The sequence below is a fragment of the Pelophylax lessonae genome (assembly GCF_965119305.1).
Source record: "Pelophylax lessonae genome assembly, chromosome: 4".
Classification (NCBI taxonomy): domain Eukaryota; kingdom Metazoa; phylum Chordata; class Amphibia; order Anura; family Ranidae; genus Pelophylax; species Pelophylax lessonae.
Window position 1 is genome coordinate 518,022,264 of NC_138771.1, and position 23,285 is coordinate 518,045,548.

The 23,285-nt window shown below is 44.1% G+C and overlaps 1 protein-coding gene across 4 annotated transcripts in view; it reads left to right on the forward strand.

Moving 5' to 3' along the window:
* The first annotated feature begins 12,695 nt into the window (after window positions 1-12,695).
* The window catches only part of BRAF (B-Raf proto-oncogene, serine/threonine kinase), a 172,100-nt gene continuing 161,510 nt past the window's right edge, over window positions 12,696-23,285 (forward strand). For all 4 annotated transcript variants that reach the window (XM_082254636.1, XM_082254638.1, XM_082254635.1 and 1 more), the window contains exon 1: window positions 12,696-12,888. In XM_082254636.1, coding sequence (XP_082110762.1) covers window positions 12,766-12,888 — 123 coding nt within the window. In that variant the 5' untranslated portion in view covers window positions 12,696-12,765. The remainder of the gene's footprint in view (window positions 12,889-23,285) is intronic.

Sequence of the window (23,285 nt, forward strand, 5' to 3'; positions counted from 1 at the left end):
AAAATTATCCATCCAAAAATGATTGGTCAGTATTTGTTAGATACCCATGGGTTAAATCCCCACCTTCTTGGGATATAGTGGGGTGGGATGAAATTATAGAAATCTCATTATTGGATTCTGAAAGACGTGAGGTTTGTGATTTGGCTCAGCTTTTTGGACCTATATTATCAGGTTTGGTGGTCTAGCTCTTACATCTAAAGTTTGATGGATATCCCCAGCCAGGAAAGAATGGCACTGCAAGCCTCCTGCAGACGTCTCATCCCACCAATGCCTGGGTAGTTACACAGAGGACTGGGACTTGTCACTTATTTTTTTCTCCAAAGGCTGCCATATCATTGCTGTATGAACATTAACAAGCCTATTCATTGAGGCAGTGCCAAAGACCAGTGATGATGGGTAGAGTGCATTAAAACATAGTAGCCAATCCTTTTTCAGGTTATGCTAGTTGGATTGGTGAGGAATGGATACTGACTGGCTGATGCGCTTTGCACATCCTTATTATTTTTCGCACTGCTCTACAGGGTAAGGAAAGAATGGTAATAGTTTAAATAAAATTTGTGATACATTCTGAAATGTAAGGTGTGTGTGTGTGTGTGTGTGTGTATATATATATATATATATATATATATATATATATATATATATATATAGTAGCAAACTCTACATTATTATTATTAAAAAACTCTTCATTATTATCTGCGGAGACCAAACAACAATTCCCACGAGCAACCTCCCTATATCAGATATTATTTGCTGCAAACACCTCACTTCCCATACAAGTGTAAATAATAAATTGATAATATAATGGTGCTGCGCAAATAGTACTCTGTGAATAAATATATGAAAATAGAGATAAGAACAATTGTAAATATATTAATAAAAAGTGTATATTGGTGTAAAAATATATCAATAGACGAATAAAAATTATGTGCAAAAATATATGACACAAACTATCCGTGGAAATCAGTCCATAAAAGCAAGAAAGTGCAAAACATATTCAAATATAAAATAATAATAGTCCCAGTGATCATAAATGCAAAATATAAGTGCAAATAGACTGGTAATCAATCATCCAAATCAATATAAAGTCTTTAGTGGTGAAAAGTGCAAAGTGGCAAACGATCTTCTATAGGTGCTCAAGCCACCTGGATGTGGCTGGTGCTTCCCAAGAGGAGTGAGGGACCAGAGTGTCACAGATCAATAATAGCCGTGCACCCCCTTGTGAGTGGGTGCTCCCTTTAAAACAGACTCAATCATGCACAAATGCAGGGGATCTCATAGATGACTCATCTGGGTGGTTCCACTCCAATACCTCAGATCAGGTCAGTACGTCTCAGCCCAGTAGCCCACGTAACATGTAGATAAAAAAGGCTTGCAATAGTGCTTATAACTTTTAAAAACTTTTATTTATGTAAAAAAGTAGAATGTTGCACTCGCATCTGACGGTGCATCCATGTACCTTTTAAAACGCCATGTAAATATAGCTGACAACCATAGAAATACCATGGTGGTGTAGTGTGAGACGCCGCAGCTGTGTACTTCCTTCTATGCTTGAACAGTCCGACAGTCTCGCCAGTAGCTCAGTGAAGCGCTCTGTCCGTCCTTGCCCCTCCCCTACGCGTGACGACACAAGGGACCACATGTCTTCATCAGGTCCTGGGTTCAACTAGCAACTAAAGATTCGGAAATTGAAGAAGAGGAAAAGATCTTGCACTTACCAACTCAATCCACCTCATTTTTGTTTTTTAAATACTGTTAGACACAGATGAAAACAGTTTAAGACCGACATACAGAAAGTTATAAAGCTATTACAGCCTTTAAAATAAACAGTAAGTAGCCTAATCATTTGACGCCACATCCTAGATAATAATTATATGAAAAAACTGCGCTAGGTGCTACATATTTCATGAAAACTGAACAGATTTCTTAAAAAAAAAAAAAAATCAATAAATCAAAAAAACAAACTGGAGAGCAGCACTCACAAATAATCTTTTTATGTATAATGCCTCAGTATACATAAAAAGATTAAATTAAAGTGTGCTATAGTATCTTTCTAGTAACATTTAAAATGGGTGATAAGTTCATTCATATACAAAAAGTGTCAGTGCCCAAGAATTGGACATCCTAGATATTGCTTCATGCTGTAACAGTTGTTAAAGTGGTTGTAATGGTAATACATTTACAGAAAAATACAGGTGTACCCTTTATATGTAGCTTTCTCTCTACAGGCTCAAAGCCTAGAATTTATACAGCTTGTCTGGACTTTCAGAAAGCAGGAGCTAAGTAGCTGAACTTACACTATACAGAGCTCAGTGAGAAGCGCTTATTAGAGGGAAGGGACACACCTCTCTACACACTACACATGAACAGAACTAAGGCTGTCAATCACAAGCTGTGTGCTTGAGCTCACTCCCCATCACCTTTTTTACCTCTTGGTGTCAAAAAGACTTGTTAGAAGTGACTCATGCAGATAGCAGAGGAATGAGACAGCAGACAGAAATGACATTGTGCTCTGGATTAAGACAAGTACACACTATAGGCAGGGGTAGGCAACCTTTCAGAGGTGGAAATCTACATGAACAATATGAGAGTTCAAAGATCACTAGGGTTTAGTGCCCCCCTTTTTTTTTTTTTAAGAAATTAACTAGCAAGGTCTAAGTCAAACTTATAACGTAAAATCGTATAAAATATAATCTTAGACTTAAAAAAATAAAACCGAACAACATTCCGAGCTCGACTCCCCAGCCAGTCTGCAACCAATGGAATTACCTGTCTAACAGTTTGCCTTTAAAAATTGGGGTTTAGTTTGCACACACATGCTTAAGCTGCAGAGCCACTCCAAGGCATCCTATTATTACTTGCAGTTGTAAGGCTTGTAAATTTATCAGAGCCTCCATAGTAGAAGCACATGCATTCTAATGGATTGATAGAGAGCAGGTGAGCCCACCCCTCCTTAAGGGCATGGGGCACACTGCACAGCCAATGGCAGCATAGGTGTCCAGTGTGTCCCCTCAGAAATATTACATCAGTAACAGGCTTGCTGGTGATTTGAGCTGGGAATTTTCTTTGGTTCTGTTTTGCATGAGTTTCCCTTCCATGTGCTCCTTCCTATAATCTTAGCCTATTTTAAAAGTGGATTGTGTCAGTCAGTAGAGCAGTGGACGGTGTCAGTATATATATATTTTTTTTTTTATAATTTTTTTACAATATTATAATCTTTTCAAATTATTAGGAGCCTCTGGGCACTATATAATGGGTCTAAACATTTGGGACAGAGGGAGAGACTGAGGACAGATTCCCCAGTCCCTTTCTCTGCAGCCTCAGCTGCACTGGACAGTGAGTGAGTGAATGAATGGGAAGTGTCCTGCGCTTAGCGGCTTCCTGTTCATTTACAAACTGAAGCATAGTAAACACGGTTTAATTATTAATACAATGAATGATTGGTACTGATCACTGGCTCTGTTAATTCAGAAAAGGTAGGGGTCAGGAAATGATATACTGAATAGCCCCTCCCCCCCCGCTCCCAATCCTGGAAAAGATCCCCCACAGCAGTTGGCAGGAGAGGTGGGAAGCTTTCCAGGGGGGTGAGGGGGGAGAAGAAAAAGGAACCTGGAGAGGACAGGCAGCAGGGACGCGATTTAGTGGCTGTATTTTTCTCCCTGCAACAGCTGGATGCCAGCAGGAGGGAGAGGAAGAGAAGTGGGCATTCAGCTGCTGCAGGGAGATAAATACAGCCTATTGTTTCCACTAAACGCCTCCCTCACTGCCCTCCTCTCCAGGTTCTGGGGTGGGCAACCAGGGGACGTGATCTACCTGTCGCCTGCCCACAATCGATGTCTGAGGCTTACAACCACTTTAATGCCTTCCCTGTACAGTATTTGTATCCCCCCCCCCCCCCTTCCTAAATACTTACCGGAGTCCTTACTTCATTTAGCACTGCTGCTGCCAATCAAATCCTGTGAACAGAGAGTGGGGCCGAGCCACACTGTGTCTATGGATGCACATAGCCTGAGCCGTATTGTATGTCTATAGATGCACAGAATTTTTTTTCTTTATCGTATCTAGTGATGCTGCCAGTAACCCACTTTATTTCTTAGGGGGACATTGCACCCTCACTGTGCGGTATCAGGACAACAAACTTGTCAAGGGTTTCATAAGGCTCAACTACTTATGTGAGGAAATAAGGAAAATTATGTTATGTTTTCTGAAACATTTCCCAATATTGTTTTGCACATAAAAACTAGTTGTGTAAAGAATTCCTTTCCCTTCACCATACTTTAACCCCTTGCCCACCAGCCACCATGTATTTACTGTGGCAAAGTGGCGCTATAGCGTAAAATCATAGATTTTCCTGTTCAGTAGCCACTAGATGGCGTAATTGTGCCGTGATTTGCTAGTGGGGGATGTCAATCAACGGGTCACCTGCGATCATCCAAGGGAGAGACAGAACGACGATCTGCCTATGTAAACAAGGCAGATCTCTGTACTGCAAGGGGACAAGATGGAGATCTTGTGTTCCTGCTAAGCAGGAACCTGGATCTATGTCTTCAACCAATCAGTGCAACTTCCCCACAGATAGCAAACACCCCCTAGGGACACACTTAACCCTTTGATCGCCCCTGATGGTAACACCTTCCCTGCCAGTGTCATTAGTACAGTAACAGTGAATTTTTTTTAAGCACTGATTACCGTATTAGTGTCACTAGTCCCCAAAAAGGTCAGTTAGATGTCCACTTTGTCCACCGTAATGTCGCAGTCCCGCTAAAAATTGCTGATCGCTGCCATTACTAGTAAAAAAATAAATAAAAATTCCATAAAGATATTGCATCGATTGTAGGCGCTATAACTTTTGCACAAACCAATCAATATACACTTATTGGGATTTTTTTTACCAAACCTATGTAACAGAATACATATTGGTCTAAATTGATTGTTTTTTTTTAATAAAATTTTATTTGATGTGTTTTTAAAGCAGAAAGTTAAAAAATATTTATTTTTTTTCTTTCAAAATTGTCGCTCTTTTTTTTTTGTTTATAGCGCAAAAAATAAAAATGGCAGAGGTGATCAAATACCACCAAAAGAAGGCTCTAGTTGTGGGAAAAAAGGATTTCAATTTTATTTAAGTACAGCTTTGCACGACCGCGTCATTTTTTGTTAAAGTAATGCAGTGCTGTATCGCAAAAAATGGTCTGGTCATTAAAGAGGTAAAACCATCCGGTCCAGAAGTGGTTAAACCCTTCCCACTGAATGATTCCTAATGCCTGAGGGCGGGAAAGATCAGTGAGCATGTGACCACTGTGATTAGCTGTCATGATGGTCAAGCAATTAGGAGTCAGTCCCGCCAGCTACCGATCCTTAGTGGGGATCAACAACTGGCTTTAACAGCTCCCTCTGTATACTGGGAGTGTGCAGTGAGCATGCCCTCAGCACAGAAACATTGGCCATCCAGTGACACACAAGTATGACGTGGGCATTAAAGTCCAACCTTTTGAAACCCCATATGTTTTATGCATTTGGCAACAGGGTAATATAAATATAGGCACTAAATGCGTCCCTCGTTAGCAGGTGGGGAGCCCAAAATCTGCTGTCTTCAATTGCTAAAGAATCTGACAGCATTGAAGGGAATTTATCAAAACTGGAGAAGCAAGAATCTGGAGTAGTTGTGCATGGCAACCAATCCGCTTCTATTTTTCATTTTTCAAAGCTTACCTGAACAAGCTAAAGACAGAATCTGCTTGGATGCCATGCACAAATGCTCCAGATTCTGTTTGCTCCAGTTTTGCTAAATTCCCCTCATTCACTGCCACACAGGGTGTAATTGAGGCCAATCTTCCATTGAGTTTCATGGTTCCACTCATTGGCCTCTGTCACTACTGTGTCCTGTATGTAGGATATAGGAGGAGGAACCACAGCACACCGTGGGGGACCCAGGTGTATTACGCTCCTGGAAGTGTCAATTCTGAACACTGCAAAAGGCTGTAGTGCTTGAAGAATGTGGAATTTAGGCTTACCACCTGCTTGAGAGGTATTTGATTTCCTCTATTGCAGGAGAATTCCTACAGATTTTTTTTTGTTTTGAGGGTGAAGGAGGGAATTCAAGGATAGTACAAAAATATTGCAGTCTGGGAATTGGTCATGTGTGGTTAAGTAATTATTTTGTCTACCCTTCAAAGATAGATTTTGGTTCTTTTTTCCTTCTGGACCAGAATGTTGGTGCAATGTGTAAAAAAGAAAAAAAAGGAGGAAGGGGGGTGTTGGGGGCATGCACTTTGCGTGATTTATGTTCATTTGGTTGTCCATTCCAATGAAAATTTGCGTAAATACATACTTTGCATGATTGTTGAATTTGGAGTTAGGCACCATTCACACCTGAGCATTTTGTAGCTCTCCTGAATATGTATTGAGCATTTTTGTGTTTTTTCATGCATTTGTAAGCTTGTAAGACCCAAATCCCCCCCCCCTGCTCCTTTTTGGATGACATGCTTTGCAACAATCAAAATTGCACCAAGTTTTGGGTACCATAAAGAATAATGGCACCCTAATGTGCATAGTGCATTTCTCTGCGATTTAGAATTGCAGGCAGAATGCCAGCTAGTCCTTGCAAAACCGCAACGTGTTTGAGGTGCTAATAGAAATAATGACACCCAAGAGTACATGGCGCATTTTGCCGCGATTAATCGTGTGCAGAAGCACGACAATTCTGCCTACATTTCCAAAACGACTAATGTGAATGGTGCCTTTTTATTCTAGTTAAAACCTGAAACAGAATATCAGCTGGACCTGATATGCACAGTATTGGCAACATTTGTAACAATTTACATAGAGACCTGAAATTAGCTAGAATGATACAATGTAGTTTCAATCTCACAGAGAATAAACCAAATCCACACAATTGATGACAATAAGAACATGATATGGCACCTCAGTCCACACTATATCTTTCTTACATTTCTCACAATGTAAGTAATACCTCTATTACAGAGGTCTCCAAACGTTCTCCAAAGAAAGGGCCAGTTTACTGTCCTCCAGACTTTAGGGGTGCTGGACTGTGAGAATAGAAACGGTCCTGGTGTCAGTGGGAGTAAACAATTCATCTTTGGTATTATATCGGTGTCAGTTTGAGGGATAGTGCCCCATTATTGGCTTTAATAGAAGAAACAGAAACAAATCTCTCCTGTGGGACTAATTATGCAAAAATGAGAAAACCTTCACCCATGTTAAAATCTACAGTTGCTAAAATTGCACATCATTTTGTGTTGCCTTGCTGTACATTGTAAAACAAAGCAAAAAGATGCACGTCTGCAACTGTCTCTATAGTGATAAAATTACCAATCTCCCACCCTCCAACACCGGGGGAGAACATCATATAAATGCACATTGATTGCTGGATACATGATAATTCAATCACTGATTTCCTTGTTTCAACCAGTTTCAGTTGTATATAACCTTTCTCAAGGGTTATGAGGCGAAAGTGTATTTATGTAGCAACTTATGTGCAAAGTGTCCCTGCTGTGCGGTCCTGCAAGAGTCCCATGCCTAGAAACAACCTGGCCCCCAATCCCATAGGGAGTCAGAATAGATGGTCTAAACAAGGGCCCCCCCCCTCCCCGTGAGGGAGCCAACACCCTCACAGGTCAGGTGAAATGGAAGTTTAAAGGAAAAAAAACATGCTATACAGAGTGCCACTTGGGGGTGTCCATAAAATTGGGCCTGCATGTTGGACCTAGTGGGTATGGTGTCCTGCCCAGAACACATGGCAGAAGAAGCGACCTGGAATTAGTCAGAATGACGCAATGTAGTTTACCCATTTCTGGACTGGAAGGTTTTCCCCCTTAATGACCAGGCCATTTTTTGCAATTCGGCACTGTGTTACTTTAACTGACAATTGCGTGGTCATGTGACGCTGTAAAATTGGCTGCCTTTGAAATGGGTGGAGCTATCTGATGGACACTACCTCGGTAAGAGGCACGCAGGTGCTTGGTCTGATAGTCCAACCCAGCTTGATTCTAATGCCAGTGGCCACAAGCCGTGACATTCACAGTCAGCTTTTGCTGCCTATATGCTTAGTGCATAGGGTTAGAATATGTGAGTGCAATACTTTGGCCTTGTTTACGCTCGTGGCGCGATAGTGGTAACAGTAGGAGGTTGAGCTTTACGCTCCTCAAAAAAATTAATCTTGCATTTTATTCAACGGGGACTCCTGTCACTAAGCACCATCCATTCAACTGAATGGGTCTGTGCTGCAACTGTGTCTAATGCATGCAATGGTGCTGTAGTGTGGCAGGCTTTCAATTTAATCACTAACAAACATGCATTGTGTTATGGCAGTCCATTAAAATCCAAGGACTTCTGACACACCAAAACGGCCCAGAAATCAGACATGTCAAGATTTGCATCACAACAGGTAACATACTTGCTTTTATGTACGTGTTGCTGCAACGCATAGATGTAGTCAGCTGCTTATGGAATGTATAACCCTTCCCCCTTTATAATTGGGTGGGCTCACAGCAGCTATATGGGTTGATTTACTAAAGCTGGAGAGTGCAAAATCTGGTAGTCTTCTCTTCTCTACAGCCATTAAAAGTGCACAATTTTAAAGCTTCTCTAAAAGTTCCGAAAAAAAGGGGGTGGAGAGCTAAAGTTACTTTGCTGTGCTCAACAAGGAGAGTTCTGAGAGCTGATTGGAGGAAAGGGACACACCCCTGCATAGCGCATAGGAACAGAACTGAGACTGTCAATCAGGTGGAGGTCCCTCTACTGTCACCAGTTTTCTTTTGGTGTCAGGAAAACTTGTTAGAAGTGATTCATGACGATAGCAGAGGAATGCATACGAATCCGTACACACGTAGCGATTGTAGGCCGTAAATATTTGGCCACCGACCGATCGGCCGATTGTCGGCTTGTTAGTATGATGCTTCCGACAACCGACATCGACTTTTCAGCCGAACAGAATCGGGTGTGCAGGCTAGAAAATTTTTGTTGGCCGTCACCAGAACGGCCGATTGTCCGCCAGTCAGTACAGAATTTGGCCGACTAACAGCAGATGAGCAAGACTGGGCATGCTCAGAGAAGAAAAAACACACGGAAAGTTAACCATCACATGACATCACTTCTGCAGTTGGCTGTTGTTGGCCGACAAAATTCGTGTGCAGTCTTTAGCACTTTTCAACAGACAGGACAGCACCGGACAAAAGATGGCCGATCGTTCGGCCGACAATAGCTACGTGTGTACGGGGCTTTAGTGCTCTTAATTGAAACAAGTACACACTATGGAGGGATATTCTTTGTTCATATTTCATGTCTGAGGTTTAAAGCTGTAGTATACTCTGCTATATGACTTTTACCTTACAGGTAAGCCTATAATAAGGCTTACCTGTAGGTACAATTAACATCTCCTAAACCTGCATGGTTTAGGAGATATTCAACCTGTATGCAGCCGCTGGCGTCTGCGGTGCATGCGCTCTGAAGGTCCGGCAGAATCTTGCCGAAAAGTGAAACTCCTGCGTCATCGCCGCTTTGGCCACTCACAGCGCCGGAGCCGCCGAACCAGGAAGAGACGCTGAGGGAGCATGTCAGCTCCCTCAGCGTTTTCCAGACGACCATGCCGGTGTAACGTTAAAAAACCATACCCCGTGAAGAAACCATACCCTCGTCACTTCCTGTGAGAAACAGCTGAGCAGCGAAGGAGTGCGCATGCTCAGAGAGCCGGAAACATCATGGAAGAGCAGAGAAGATGACAAGTGCGCATGCTCAGAAGGTATGAAATAATTACGGTAGTGAAAGTAATGTTAAACTTGCGGCGGTTACATAAAACAGCGCGGCTGCACTATGAGACATCTCCGCTCCTATCCTTGTAACTTTCCTGATGTGGGCTAATAAATATGAAAGCGGCGGCGGGTGTATGAGATGTAAATGTCGGCTCCGTGATCCGCTTTTATATTTATTACCCCAGATCAGGGAAGTGACAGGGAGAGGAGCGGAGATCACTCATAGTGCAGAGGAGCTGTTTTAATGTAACGGCGGCAAGTATAACGTTAAACGCACTGCCGTGAGAAATCCATACCCTCCGGAAGTGACGAGGGTATGGTTTTCTCACGGGTATGGTTTTTTCACGGAACACCGGGGCTTTGTTCTAAAGCCCCTTTCACACACTCCGACCGTCGGATGGAGTCTGTTTTTCTCAGCGGGAGATTGATCTGCCGATCCCCTGCTGAGCAGGTGCGGATGCGGGGACACAGCTGTCAGTTCCCCATATATCTCTATGGGGGAAATCAGATGGGAACGGACCGTCGGTCCGTTCTTATCCGATCCCATCCGCTGGATGGATGGAAAATAGAGTTTCCATCCGTCCAGATTTGACGGATGGGATTGGATGTCAGCGGACATGTCTCCGCTGACATCCGATGCCCCATAGGGATGCATGGGGGGACTGTTCAGATCTGCCAAAAAAAACTGACAGGTGCCTCTGAACAGTGCGCCTGTGTGAAAGAGCCCTAAGGTAAGTGTAACAGATCCCCAATACTTGGACCAAGTATTTCTGTCTTGGGTCTCCAGAATCTCATGTGATGCAGGGACCTGGCCCCTCAATTCCCCCCCCCCCAAACATCAACCGAAGCTTGATGAAGGGTAAAACAAATGACACTTTATTCACCAACTCACTTGCAATATATAGTTTTAGGAGCTTGATTACATCATGCAAATGTATGGTATACAGAACATAATTAACATACCTGGCCATCTGGAAAGAGACAATAGGTGAACGAGACTGCAACATTATCATAATTAATTCAACAAACAACACACCCAAACATAGCCGAATACACATTCCTAGAAGTGTGAACACACTCCACCTCTAAACAGATGAAAGCAGAAGACATAGGCTCTCAGACTGCACCTCTCCATTTCCTACACACCTCATTATAACTGTCAATACACATCCCAACAGTAGATGTCATTAGCATCTCTTTAGTCTCTCAATGTGTGGAGAAGTCATCTGCTGTAATATGCAGCTTAGGCCCAAAGTCTGTGTCGCTTGGGGTGACAGGGACTTGAATTCAAAGTAACAGTACTCCAAGGGTCCCCCACCATACACCCCCAGCCAGAGCCGCGCTCCCCTACAAGCCAGGGCCGTAGTCTGTGGGCAGGAGGCTGGCCTCCACACTCCTCCAGTAACCAGCAAATGGGCGTTCATCACAGTAAGTATTTCATAATGAGCTAGTATGCATCACACCCTCCTGCAGGGTTTTTTTTCTTTTTGAGTATACAACCGCCTTAGGTTTGACAGAAAAAAATGAATCTGGTTTTTATACATAGCTGCACCAGATTTCGAACTCTCCAGTTTTAGTAAATCAACTCCATATTTTTGGTGTGTATTGGAACTGTTTCGAAGAGCTGATAATTTGACAATAGTTTGCTTATTATCCCTACAAAGGGCCAGATTTGAATAAGAAGACCCCCCCCCCCCCCATAGACTTTAATGGGATTTGCAAAGTCTGAGCACAATTTGCAAACCAAACTGGGGGAAAAATTCACCAATCCTTAGCTGCAAATCTCCAATCGGAGGGCCCTTATTCCCCAGACGATGACAGTTTGGGGCTGCAGTCATACTATAGCATTTTGTGAACACGTGATTTTATGTGCATTTATGAAAAGTGTGAATTTCTCGTGCAATGCACCTTAAACACAGCACAACAGTCGCTCAAAGATCAAAAAGGTACATGAAATTATTTTTCTGCGTTTGTCACGTTTATTGAACTCCTTACAATTGAATGGGCTGTCCTATGCTTGTGGCACAATAACTCACTTTAGGCGTCTCTCCGATGAGAAGATTTTTCCTCCCTCCAGGCTCCTGTGAAGGATTTTCTCTATAATAAATGGACCTTTGTGGTGCTGAGAATCCAATGCAGGAGTGTGGTGCAACATGTGGAGGGAAGCAGGGCAGTGTGGCCCCTCGTTGTCCCTGTTGGGGGCCCTAAGAGATAAACAATGTCACCCTCATCGCTCACCAAGGTAGTGGGGGGACTTCGCTTTCACTAAATGAAGGTTGGTGTGAATGTGTGTTGCTATCACAGCCTCTTCCCTTCCTACAAGTTCATACATTTTTTTATTCTAAGTGGCAGTTCACTTGAAATCATGTGACCACTTCATAATGCCTCCTGCTGACAGATCATGTGATCCATTCTGATTGGCTGTCACATGACCAGTTCCATGCCTTGCTTTCCTGATTATTCCAACTGTTGCAGACTAGCAGTTGAAAGGTCTACAGTAGGTCCCAATATTGGGAAAGAATCAGAAGCTCATAACTACAGAAGGAGAGACTTTCTTCAGCCAACTGGGGCTTCCCCAAAGGAAAATCCTACAGAAGGCTCAGGATTCCTACAGCCAGGCCACCTGCCTCCTGACCATCTCAGGAGTGTAAAAGGGAGAAAAACTGTGACGTCACGGCCGCAGACTCCAATGACGTCAGGGGCCACGGCGGGCACGCGCTCACTGCACCTGAGCAAGAGGGGGCGGGCACGGCGAGCGAGGGTTCCCCTCTCTGACGTCAACGCCTGCCAGGCGGGTCAGCCCCGCCCCCGCTCCCTCCGCGCTCTGATTGGCCTGACCGCGTCTCCCGGAGCGCGCACGCACCCCTCCTCTCTATTTTTCCCCTCCTCAGCTCCGCCTCTCGTCACGTGACCCTCTGGACAAGCCGCTGGGTCGGTTTCACGGGGGCGAGCGCGCCTGTCTCTCGTGCTCGCTCCCGCGCCTCCGGATCACTTCAAGATGGCGGCGCTAAGCGGGGGATCGGCCGAGGGGCCCTCACTGCTCAACGGGGACCTGGAGTCCGAGGCCGGGGGCCTGAGCGGAGCCGGGGAGATGTCAGCGGCTGGGGGCTACCAGGAGGAGGTGAGAGGAGCCCACACACAATGGACTGAGGACTGCAGACTGCCAGCTGCCATTGTCACCCTGCCTGGCCTGACATCCCTGGGGCTGCTGTGTATGTGACATGACAGGTCCTCCTGGGGACAGGACAGGTCCTCTTTGTGTCGCCATGGCTGTGTGTGCCTCCACTGACATGTCACAGTGTGGGTGCTTCTAATGACAGCTTGTCACTCTGTAATACAATGATGAGCTGTCACTGTGTGCCATCACTGGTCCTCTTTGTCATACTATGCCCTCACCTGTTCTTGTTTTGGGTCTTGGGATGACTGCTTGTCATCTTTGTAATACAATGGTGATCTGTAACTATGTTACATGTTGTGTCTTCTTTGTGACAGGTCAGGTCCCCTTTGGCTCATGCTTGCCTGGCATGCCATGTTTCTGAGTCCTATTATGACAGTCTGCTATTGTTTTGGTTCTTGGGATGACAGATCATTGTTCTTTGTAATACAGCAGTGATCTGTAACTAGGTGACATACTGGGTCTCCTTTGTGCTGAGTCGGATTCCCCTTTGTAAAGCATTGGATCCCTTTTGTGACAGGTGAGATCCCCTTTGCAGCACATTGGGTCCTCCCCCCCCCTTGTGATGGGTCAGGATGGGTCCCCCAGTTGTGACATGTCAGGTCCCTTTTGTGACAGATCAAAAGGGTCCCCTTTGCAGCATATTGGGTCCTCCCCCTTGTGACAGGTCAGGATGGCGCCACCCCTCCCCCTTGTGACAGGTCAAGATGGATCCCCCCTTGTGTCAGGTCCCTTTTGTGACAGATCAGAAGGGGTCCCCTTTGCAGCACATTGTGTCTTCTTTGTGATAGGTCAGGTAGGTTCCCCCTCTTGTGATGGATCAGGATGGATCCCCCCCCCCCCCCCCCCGTGACAGGTCAGGTCCCTTTTGTGACAGATCAGAAGGGGTCCCCTTTGCAGCACATTGTGTCTTCTTTGTGATAGGTCAGGTAGGTTCCCCCTCTTGTGATGGGTCAGGATGGGTCCCCCCCCCCCCCTACTGACAGGTCAGGATGGGTTACCTCCCCCCCCCCCCCCCCCTTGTGACAGGTCAGGTCCCTTTTGTGACAGATCAGAAGGGGTCCCCTTTGCAGCACATTGGGTCCCCCCCTTGTGACAGGTCAGGATGGGTTCCCCTCCACCCCCCCCCCCCTTGTGACAGGTCAGGTCCCTTTTGTGACAGATCAGAAGGGGTCCCCTTTGCAGCACATTGGGTCCCCCCCCCCCCTGTGACAGGTCAGGATGGGTTCCCCTTCACCCCCCCCCCCCCTTGTGACAGGACAGGTCCCTTTCATGACAGATCAGAAGTGGTCCCCTTTGCAGCACATTGGGTCCTCCTTGTGACTGGTCAGGTCCCCTTTGCAGCACATTGGGTCTCCTTTGGCTCATGCTCGCCTGACATGCCATGTTTCTGAGTCTTCTGATGACAGTCTGTTATTCTGTTTAATACCATGATGTGTCCTCATTTATTCTTCATGACAGATGCACTTTAGAACCTTCTATGACATATCTGTCCCCTAGTCTCAGTATGGTGTACTCATATTATTGTGTGCACTGTTGTGGTACCCTTGTGGCATGACAGGTCCCCTTTATATTCTCATATTTTGTGTCCCATTGTTTTCTTATTTTCAGTGAAGGTGTCATAATTTATCATGGCAGGTATACTTTGTATCACTGCACAATAAGACCTAAAATATGACAACACAAAGTGTACCTGTTATTGCCTAATAATGCCCCATACACACGTGCAGATTATCTGCAGACTTTTGTCTGCAGACTTGCCAAAACCATATAATATGAGGTCAAACCTAAACACTTTCAATTTGTATGCAATCCGGCAGGCCCTTGCACTACATAGAAAAGGTAAGTCTGCAGACAAAAGTCTGCAGATAATCTGCACGTGTGTACGGGGCATTAGGCACAAATCATTTAATTTTGGGCCCTATTGTTCAGTGATACAAAGTGCATTTGTGACCTTTTCACTTTGTTACTCAAAGTAAGAACACATCACAGTGAGACTCAGAATATAAAGAGAACCTGTCACAGCACAATAAAAACTTGTCATGTCACCTGGACACCCCGAAATGCACAGAACATACAAAGATGCCAAGTCCCAAATCACTGATCCGGGTCTTTTTGACATGTCGGCATTGTCATATCCTGGGTGCTAATGTGTTGTCCTTGTGCTATGACCTGTATTTGCAGCATGTTGTTGTTATGGGATATCTAATAAAGTGGTGTCATTGTGTGTAATGACAGGTGCACTTTGTACTTTCATATTTTGGGTGATATAATGTACCCCTTGCATAACAAACAGTGACACCTTCACTACCTTGCCTAAAATAAAAGTGTATTAATAAGACCTAAAATATAATGATCTAAAGCGGGCCTGTTATGTCACAAGGACAGTAGCACTAAGGTTCTAATACAAGACGGACATGCCATGCCATGTCAGGACCTTTATCCATAATGGACACTTTTTCCTATGTTCTAATGATCTGTGCATTGCTGTGTCATCATTGCTCTATGACTGGTCCACTTTATATCATTGTATTCTGGGTCTTATGTGATGGGGACTGTGGCAGTTACACCTTATATCAATATATACTGGATCTTACTGTGGGGTGTACTACTACAGGTCCACTATTATTCTATTCTTGGTGTTATGTGTACTATGATAGGTCTACTTTATTATTCGTATTTTCCTGGTCTTATTGTTTTATGTGCTATGACAGATTCACTTTATATCATTCTCTTTTGGGACTTATTGTGATGTATTCTGTGATAGTTCCTCCTTATATCTGGGTCTTCTTTTTATGAGTCTGATGACAGGTTGGATTTATAACATATTCTGGGTCGTCTTGTTATGTGTGCAATGACAGGGCTGCATTATATTCTATTCTGGTTCTTATTGTGGTGTGTGCTATGACAGGTCCTCTTTATTATATTCTATTCTTGGTGTTCTTATCATGTTTTATTATTATTATTGTATTAGTATTATGATGTGTCCAATTTTGTTTTTATTATTTTCTTGATCATATTGTTTTATGTGCTCTGACAGGTTCACTTTATATCATTCTATTCTGGGTCTTGTAGTGATGTGTTCTAGAATAGATCCTCCTCACATTTTACTCTGGGTCTTCTTTTTATGAGTCGGGACAGGTCCACTTTATAGCATCATCTTCTGGATCTAATTTGATGTGTACTATGACAGGGCCACCTTCTAATCTATTTTCGGTCCTATTGTGATGTGTACTATGACAGGTCCACTTTATAGCATCATATTCTGGGTCTTATGTGTACTATCACAGGGCCACTAGGGCCACTTTCTATCCTCCTATTCTGGGTCTTATTGTGATGTGTTTTTCTGTTGGGTAATCAGTGAGGTGGTGTCATGACAAGTACATTTTATAAGGGTGCACCTGCCATGCCATCTCAGTGATCCCGGTCTTGGCAGGGCACGTTGTTATTGTTGTGGGCGCTGCTCTGCTAGTCAGATGACATTACAGGGGAAATGTCTGTAGCTGTCACAATCCCTTGTTATGAAGTGGTCATGTTGGTGTCAAGGTGCTGCATTGGGGATCGATGAGAAATGCCCACAGAGTTTGTTGACTACGATTTCCACGTTGAGTCCATCCAGGCATCGTCCTCGCAGTTGCATCCCAAATCTGTCTGAGCACACATGCATGATGTTGGTGTGGCCTCACGTCATTTGTGTCACGGCAGGTCCTGTTAGTACCCTGTCTTTGTATCTGCTGAATGTAACTAGTTAGTGTTATAAATGTGTAATATACTGCTCAAAAAAATGAAAGGAACACTTTTTATTCGGAGTATAGCACCAAGTCAGTTACACTCCTGGGATATTGATCTGGTAAGTTAAGTAGCAGAGGGGGTTGGTAATCAGTTTCAGCTGCTTTTGGTGTTAATTAAATTAACAGGTGCACTAGATGGGCAACAATGAGACGACCTACAAAACAGGAATGATTTTATTGGTGGAGGCCACTGAAATTCTTTTCCCTTCTCATCTTTTCTGACTGTTTTTCACTCGTTTTGCATTTGGCGAGGGTCAGTGTCACTACTGGTAGCATGAGGCGATACCTGGACCCTATAGAAGTTGCACAGTCAGTCCAGCTCCTTCAAGCTGGCACATCAATAAGTTTTATTGCCAGAAGGTTTGCTGTGTCTCCCAGTACAGTCTCAAGAGCATGGAGGAGATTGCAGGAGACAGGCAGTTACTCTGGGAGAGCTGGACAGGGCCTTAAGTCCTTAACCCATCAGCAGGACCGGTATCTGTTCCTTTGTGCAAGGAGGAACAAGATGAGCACTGCCAGGGCCCTACAAAATGACCTCCAGCAGGCCACTGGTGTGAATTTCGCTGACCAAATAATCAGAAATAGACTTTGAGGGTGGTCTAAGGGTCCAACGTCCTATAGTGGGCCCTGTGCTCACTGCCCAGCACTGTGGAGCTCGATTGGCATTTGCCATTAATCACCAGGATTGGCAGGTCTGCCACTGGCACCCTGTGCTTTTCACAGATGAGAGCAGGTTCACTCTGAGCACATGTGGCAGAATTCAAAGGGTCTGGAGAAAGCATGGAGAACGTTATGCTGCCTGTAACATCGTTCAGCATGACCAGTTTAGTGGTGGATCAGTGATGGTCTGGGGAGGCATATCCATGGAGGTGGCACAGACCTCTACAGGCTAGACAATGGCACCCTGACTGCCATTAGGTATCGGGATAAAATCCTTGGACCCATTGTCGGAGCCTACGCTGGTGCAGTGGCCCCTGGGTTCCTCCTGGTGCATGACAATGCCCATTCTTATGTGGGGAGAGTATGCAACCAGTTCCTGGAGAATGAAGGAATTGACACCATTGAATGACCCCCCATGCTCGCCTGACCTAAATCCAACAGAACACCTCTGGGAATTTATGTCTTAGTCCATCCGACGCTGCCAGATTTCACCTCAGTCTGTTCCGGAGCTCAGTGATGCCCTGGTCCAGATCTGAGAGGAAATACCCCAGGACACCATCCATCGTCTCATTAGGAGAATGCACCAACATTGTCAGGCATGTATACAAGAACGTGGGGCCATACAAACTACTGAGTACCATTCTGAGTTGCTGCAATGAAATTTCAGCAAAATGTGCTAGCCTTCTGCATCATTTTTTCACTTTGATTTTCGGGGTGTCTTTGAATTCAGCCCTCTGTAGGTTGATCATTTCCATTTTACTTTCCATCAAACAATGTAGCATTCTTTCCTTCCTTACACATTACCCAGTCCATATCAGTATAGATATCCAGCATGATATTTTTCCCCATTGAGATCTGATGTGTTTTCAAAGTGTTCCTTTCATTTTTTTTTTTGAGCAGTCATCTGTGTGTCATAAGAGATCCCTATGTTTGTGGCAAGCCTTTTTTTGTGTTATGACAGGTCCTCTTTGTATAATCCTATTTGACAACCATTTCAGAGGCTGATGGCTAAGCCTTCCATTGTTTGTTGCATCGTCTGATCTTTTGTTTCTTTTCCTCCCTTTTTATTTGGTCCTCTGATTGCTGACCTTCCACCCTCCATGTGATTTCTGTAGTGAAGGGAAACCTGTGTAAATGCCCAAGCCTTTTTCCCCCTTATTGTTTACTTTCTGCCAGGTCCTTCTTGGGGTGTCAGTGCCTGCATGACGTGGGCCTTTCCTATTGGCTGCCCAGCGGCTTGGTCCTCTCCAGTGGGGTGCATCTCGTCAATATTGTAGGATATTTTTTGAACCTGGAGCGGTTCCGCTCTTTTAGCTGATAGCAGGCAGTAGCCCAATACCAGAGCGGACACAGACACAGCCCTCTCTCTACTCTATGGGGCAGACAGATGGCAAATGTATCGCCATACGTCTGTTTTCAGCTAATTTTGTCAAATCGAATGCCTGCGGACATTCGCTGCCCCAGAGAGGACAAAGGGGGTTGGATCGGGTCCATCTGAAATACTGATAGATGGACCCTGATCGGTCCGTTGGTGTAAAAGGAGCCTGAGGGTGATGTTGTATTGTCTCTCCTAATGTGTTACAGACCTTTTCGTTTTTCGGATGTTTGCTACGGGTGTTTCCCCTTTGTGGCATCATACCCGTATGTTGCACAGCAAGTTATTTCAGGACATGACAGGTCCTCATTATTAGGCCCTGATATGCCAACGTTCTTAGTCACTCTCTTGGGTCTTTTTTGAATTAGGAAAACCACGGTGACCAATGAGCGAAAAGATGAACTCTGGTTGCTATAGGTTATTGAATATGAATAAGTCTGCTCATTGTATCCAATATTGTATATGAAAGGACCTTTTTATGTAACCAAGCCTTTGTACCTCCACTTTAACCCTTGGTTCACACTAATATTTTTCTTAGTGCATTTTTGTGTTTTGCAGAAATGCACTACAGTCCATTTAACTTGGTTTCCTATGGATCTAGTTCACATCTGTGTGTTTTGAGCGGGTACGTTTTTTTTGGAAAGGTTCAGGGACTTTTTTTTTTTTTCTTGCAGCAGATTGCGTTTTGTGTGTAAAAGACTTCAATGGACCTGCACCAAAAATGCAAGTGTTGCGTTTTTGATGTGTTTGCCGCAGAGTTGTGTAAAGTACTCGAAACCCATACTTGAGTAAAAGTACAAGTGCTCGATCAAAAAGTGACTTGAGTAGAAGTACTAAAGTATTCAACATTCTTTGTACTTTGCAAGTAGTTTTTTTTTTTTTTTAATTTTGCTACTCAAGTACTGAAAGTAAAAGTACAAGTACTGTGTTGTGTAGTTATTAAAGAAAGAAGTCAAAAGTTTGAACATCATATTGTTTTTTATTATTTCAAATGCAGCTTTTATTTATACATACAGTAGCATTTATTTTCGTATGCGCTGATAATACACATGTTTTGAGCTTCATGAAACCTGCCATCTACTGTTCTGGCAGTGGTAATTTTTATAATAGTAACGAGTAACTATGCAGCACAAAAAAAAAAATATTGGAGTAGAAGTATTGAAATTATTGAAAAAAATGTAGTGAAGTAAAAGTGGAAGTAGAAGAAAAAAATGATACTCCAGGAAAGTACAGATACTGCCTTTCGGTACTTAAGTACAGTAGTGAAGTAGTTCTACTTAGTTACTATACATCTCTGGTTTGCCGGGTGTTTTTTGGCTAATAGGAAAGTATGATACCCCGTTCACACTGGGGCGACGCTACTTGCCAGGGCGACCTCACAGGTCGCGGTGCGCAGCTCGCACAGCGACCTCGGAGCGCCCGGCATGGACTTTATAACATTGAAGTCAATGCAGGTCGCTCCGGGTCGCCCCAAAGAAGCTCCGGACCCTTTTTCTAAGTCGGAGCGATTTGTGTCGCTCCTATTAGAACGGGTCCGCAGCTTCTCTATGGCAGGCGACCAGGTCGCCTGACAGGTCGCCCCAGTGTCAACGGGCTCTGACAGTCTGCGATTCTGATGTGTCTTTACACTATCTGGCACTCAAGTAGCATCAAAGTCATACTTTCCTATTAACCCCCCAAAAAAGCATAAAAAAATGCATGTTCAAAAATGCAAAACGCGCCAGTAAATAGATCAACCACAACCTGCATAGATGTGAACTTAGCCTAAAATGTTACTGATCTGGGTCTGTATATAAGTGATTTTAATAACCTTGAGTGTCATGACAGGTCCTCATTATGCCATCGGAGAATTGAGGCATGAGAGGCTTTTCATTGTTTGTTTGCATTCTAATGACCAGTTCTCTTTGTGACCTGCCATGACAGGCCATCATGCAGTATGATAGGTCACCATACCTTCACCTACAGAGACATGTCCATAATCCGGGTCCTATGTTGTGCTGATGTCTGCAGTATGATGATGACCAGACATTGTGTGTCACATTGGGTGGACTGGCTTCATTCCTGAGCAGGTGTCACCTAAGAAGAAGCAGCATTTGGTTTTTGGAGAACGCTTCCATAAATGTGCTGGGATTGGGGGGGGGGGGGGGGTGCAGAATGTCACTAACTGCTAACTTTTATAACTGGAACCAGGGGAAGATAAAGGTGGAAGTACGGCATTTCAGTACACAGGGATGTCCCGGACAAAGCCAGAATGTACAAATGGTCAAGCCACTTTGGTAAAAAAAATATTGTTTGTGTTTTGTAACTTTATTCCTGTTAATACTTTTTGAAAAAAAAAAAACTGTTTTTTAACTTATCATTCAGCACCCTTAACCACTTAAGCCCCAAAAGATTTTACCCCCGTCCTGACCAGGGCCTATTTTGCAATTCGGCACTGCGTGACTTTAACGTGTAATTGCGCGGTCGTGCGACGCTGTACCTAAACGAATTTGACATCCTTTTTTTTCCCACAAACAGAGCTTTCTTATGGTGGGATTTGATCACCTGTGCGTTTTTTTTTTTTTTCTTTTATCATGCGCTATAAACAAAAAAAGAGTGTAAATTTTGCAAAAATAACAATATTTTTCACATTTTTTTTTTATATATGAAATCCCCAAAAAAAAAAAAAAAAAGTAAAAAAATCAAATTTTTTTAACCTTTTAGGCCAATTTTTGTTTTCCGCTACATATGTTTGGTAAAAAAAAATCGCAAAAAGCGTATTTTGATTGGTTTGCACAAAAGTTATTGCGTTTACTGGGAAAGATTTTTGTCATTTTTTATTTGTTTTTTTTTTTTTTTTTTTGCGGGACTGCGACATTGCGGCGGACAGATTGGACCCTTGACGGACATTTTTGACACTTTTGGGGGTACCAGTGACATTACTACAGTAATCAGTGCTATACATATGCACTGTTACTGTAAAAATGACACTGGGAGGGAAGGGGGTTAACTTTATTGGAGAGGGAGGGGTTGTGTGTCCCTAGGGGCGTGCTTCTAACTGTGATTGGATGTGGCTGTGTGTGTAACAGCAGAGATCAACGGTCCTACATAGCAGGACCGAGTGATCTGTGCTTTTACACAGGGGAGAATGACAGGTGGCTGTGTTTACATTAGCCGCCTGCCTTTCTCCCTCTCCACCCGATGATCACGAGTGACCGGCGGACATCGGGTCCGCCGGTCACACGCGCGGGCTGCTTAGGGAACGAGCGGGGGGCGGGAGCGCGCCTCCGGTAGCGCGCGCTCACCCCTATTGGCTCCCAGGCTAGTGACATACCGGTACGTCACTTTGCCTTGGAGGGGCTGACCGCCGCCTCATCTAGTGCAGGGATGTGCAAACTGTGGCCCTCCAGATGTTTCAGAACTAGAAGTCCCATGAAGTATAACAAGACTCTGACAGCTACAAGCATGACACCCAAAGTCAAGAGGCATGATGGGACTTGTAGTTTTGCAACAGCTGGAGGGCCACAGTTTGCATTTCGCTGATCTAGTGTTTCCCCTTGACCCACCTCTTTCATTCATTGGGTTTACATTCTTTCAAATGTAGAGATTCAGCATCACATGTATGCTTAACTAGGGTGGTCTGCATGCAAATACGGCCTGTCCCAGACTGATATTTGCAGAATTCCTTCTAAGTGCCATCCCTCTTCTTGCATCGGGGCTGAGGTGCCCTGCTATGTTGTTGAATTTTGTATTTTTTGTGGAGGGAAAGAGTTGAGCATAATAAAGTGGAACTAGACCATCCAGTGCATGAAATGCGTTGGGAGGAATCCAGACAGAAGTTCGTTTACATCAGCCTGCCCATAGAGCTGCAATGTTTTTTTTTTTCGATCCGGTTCCCATGAAAAGCTGAGGTGGACCTGATGGTAAGGCCCCTTTCACACATACGGTCCGTTTGTCCGGTTTCCATCCATCTATTGATGGATGAAAAACGGACTTCAATGCATTTCTATGTAAAAACGGATGACAACGGATGATCATCCGTTAACATCATCCGCTTCCATCAATGTCTGTTTTTTGGAACGGATGAATTCCCTATTTTTCATCCATCAAAAAAACGGATCAGACGAAAAATGGACAAACGGTCCCTTTTTCATCCGTTTTTGCATTGGTAGTGGATGTAAAAAAAAAAAAAAAAAACTGCTACATTTTGATGTGACTGAACTGATGAACTGAGCGGACCGCATGTGTGAAAGGGGCCTTAAAGCGGAGTTCCGGGCACAAAAACGATATTTTTTTTTTGTGCCCGTCCGCTAGTTCAGCCTAACCTGAAAAGGAATTGGATAGTTAGATTTTTTTTTTTTAAAAACTCACCTTGTAATTGACGATCGTAAATACTCACCTATGACAGCTTCCTCCCTCGGAGCCGCGGCTCACCCCGTCACTTCCTGTCTCGCTATGATTCCTGGGAGCTGAACGTCATAGCTCCCAGGAATCAATGCGCTGCACCGGCCCCGCTCGTCATTTCCGGGCGACGCACC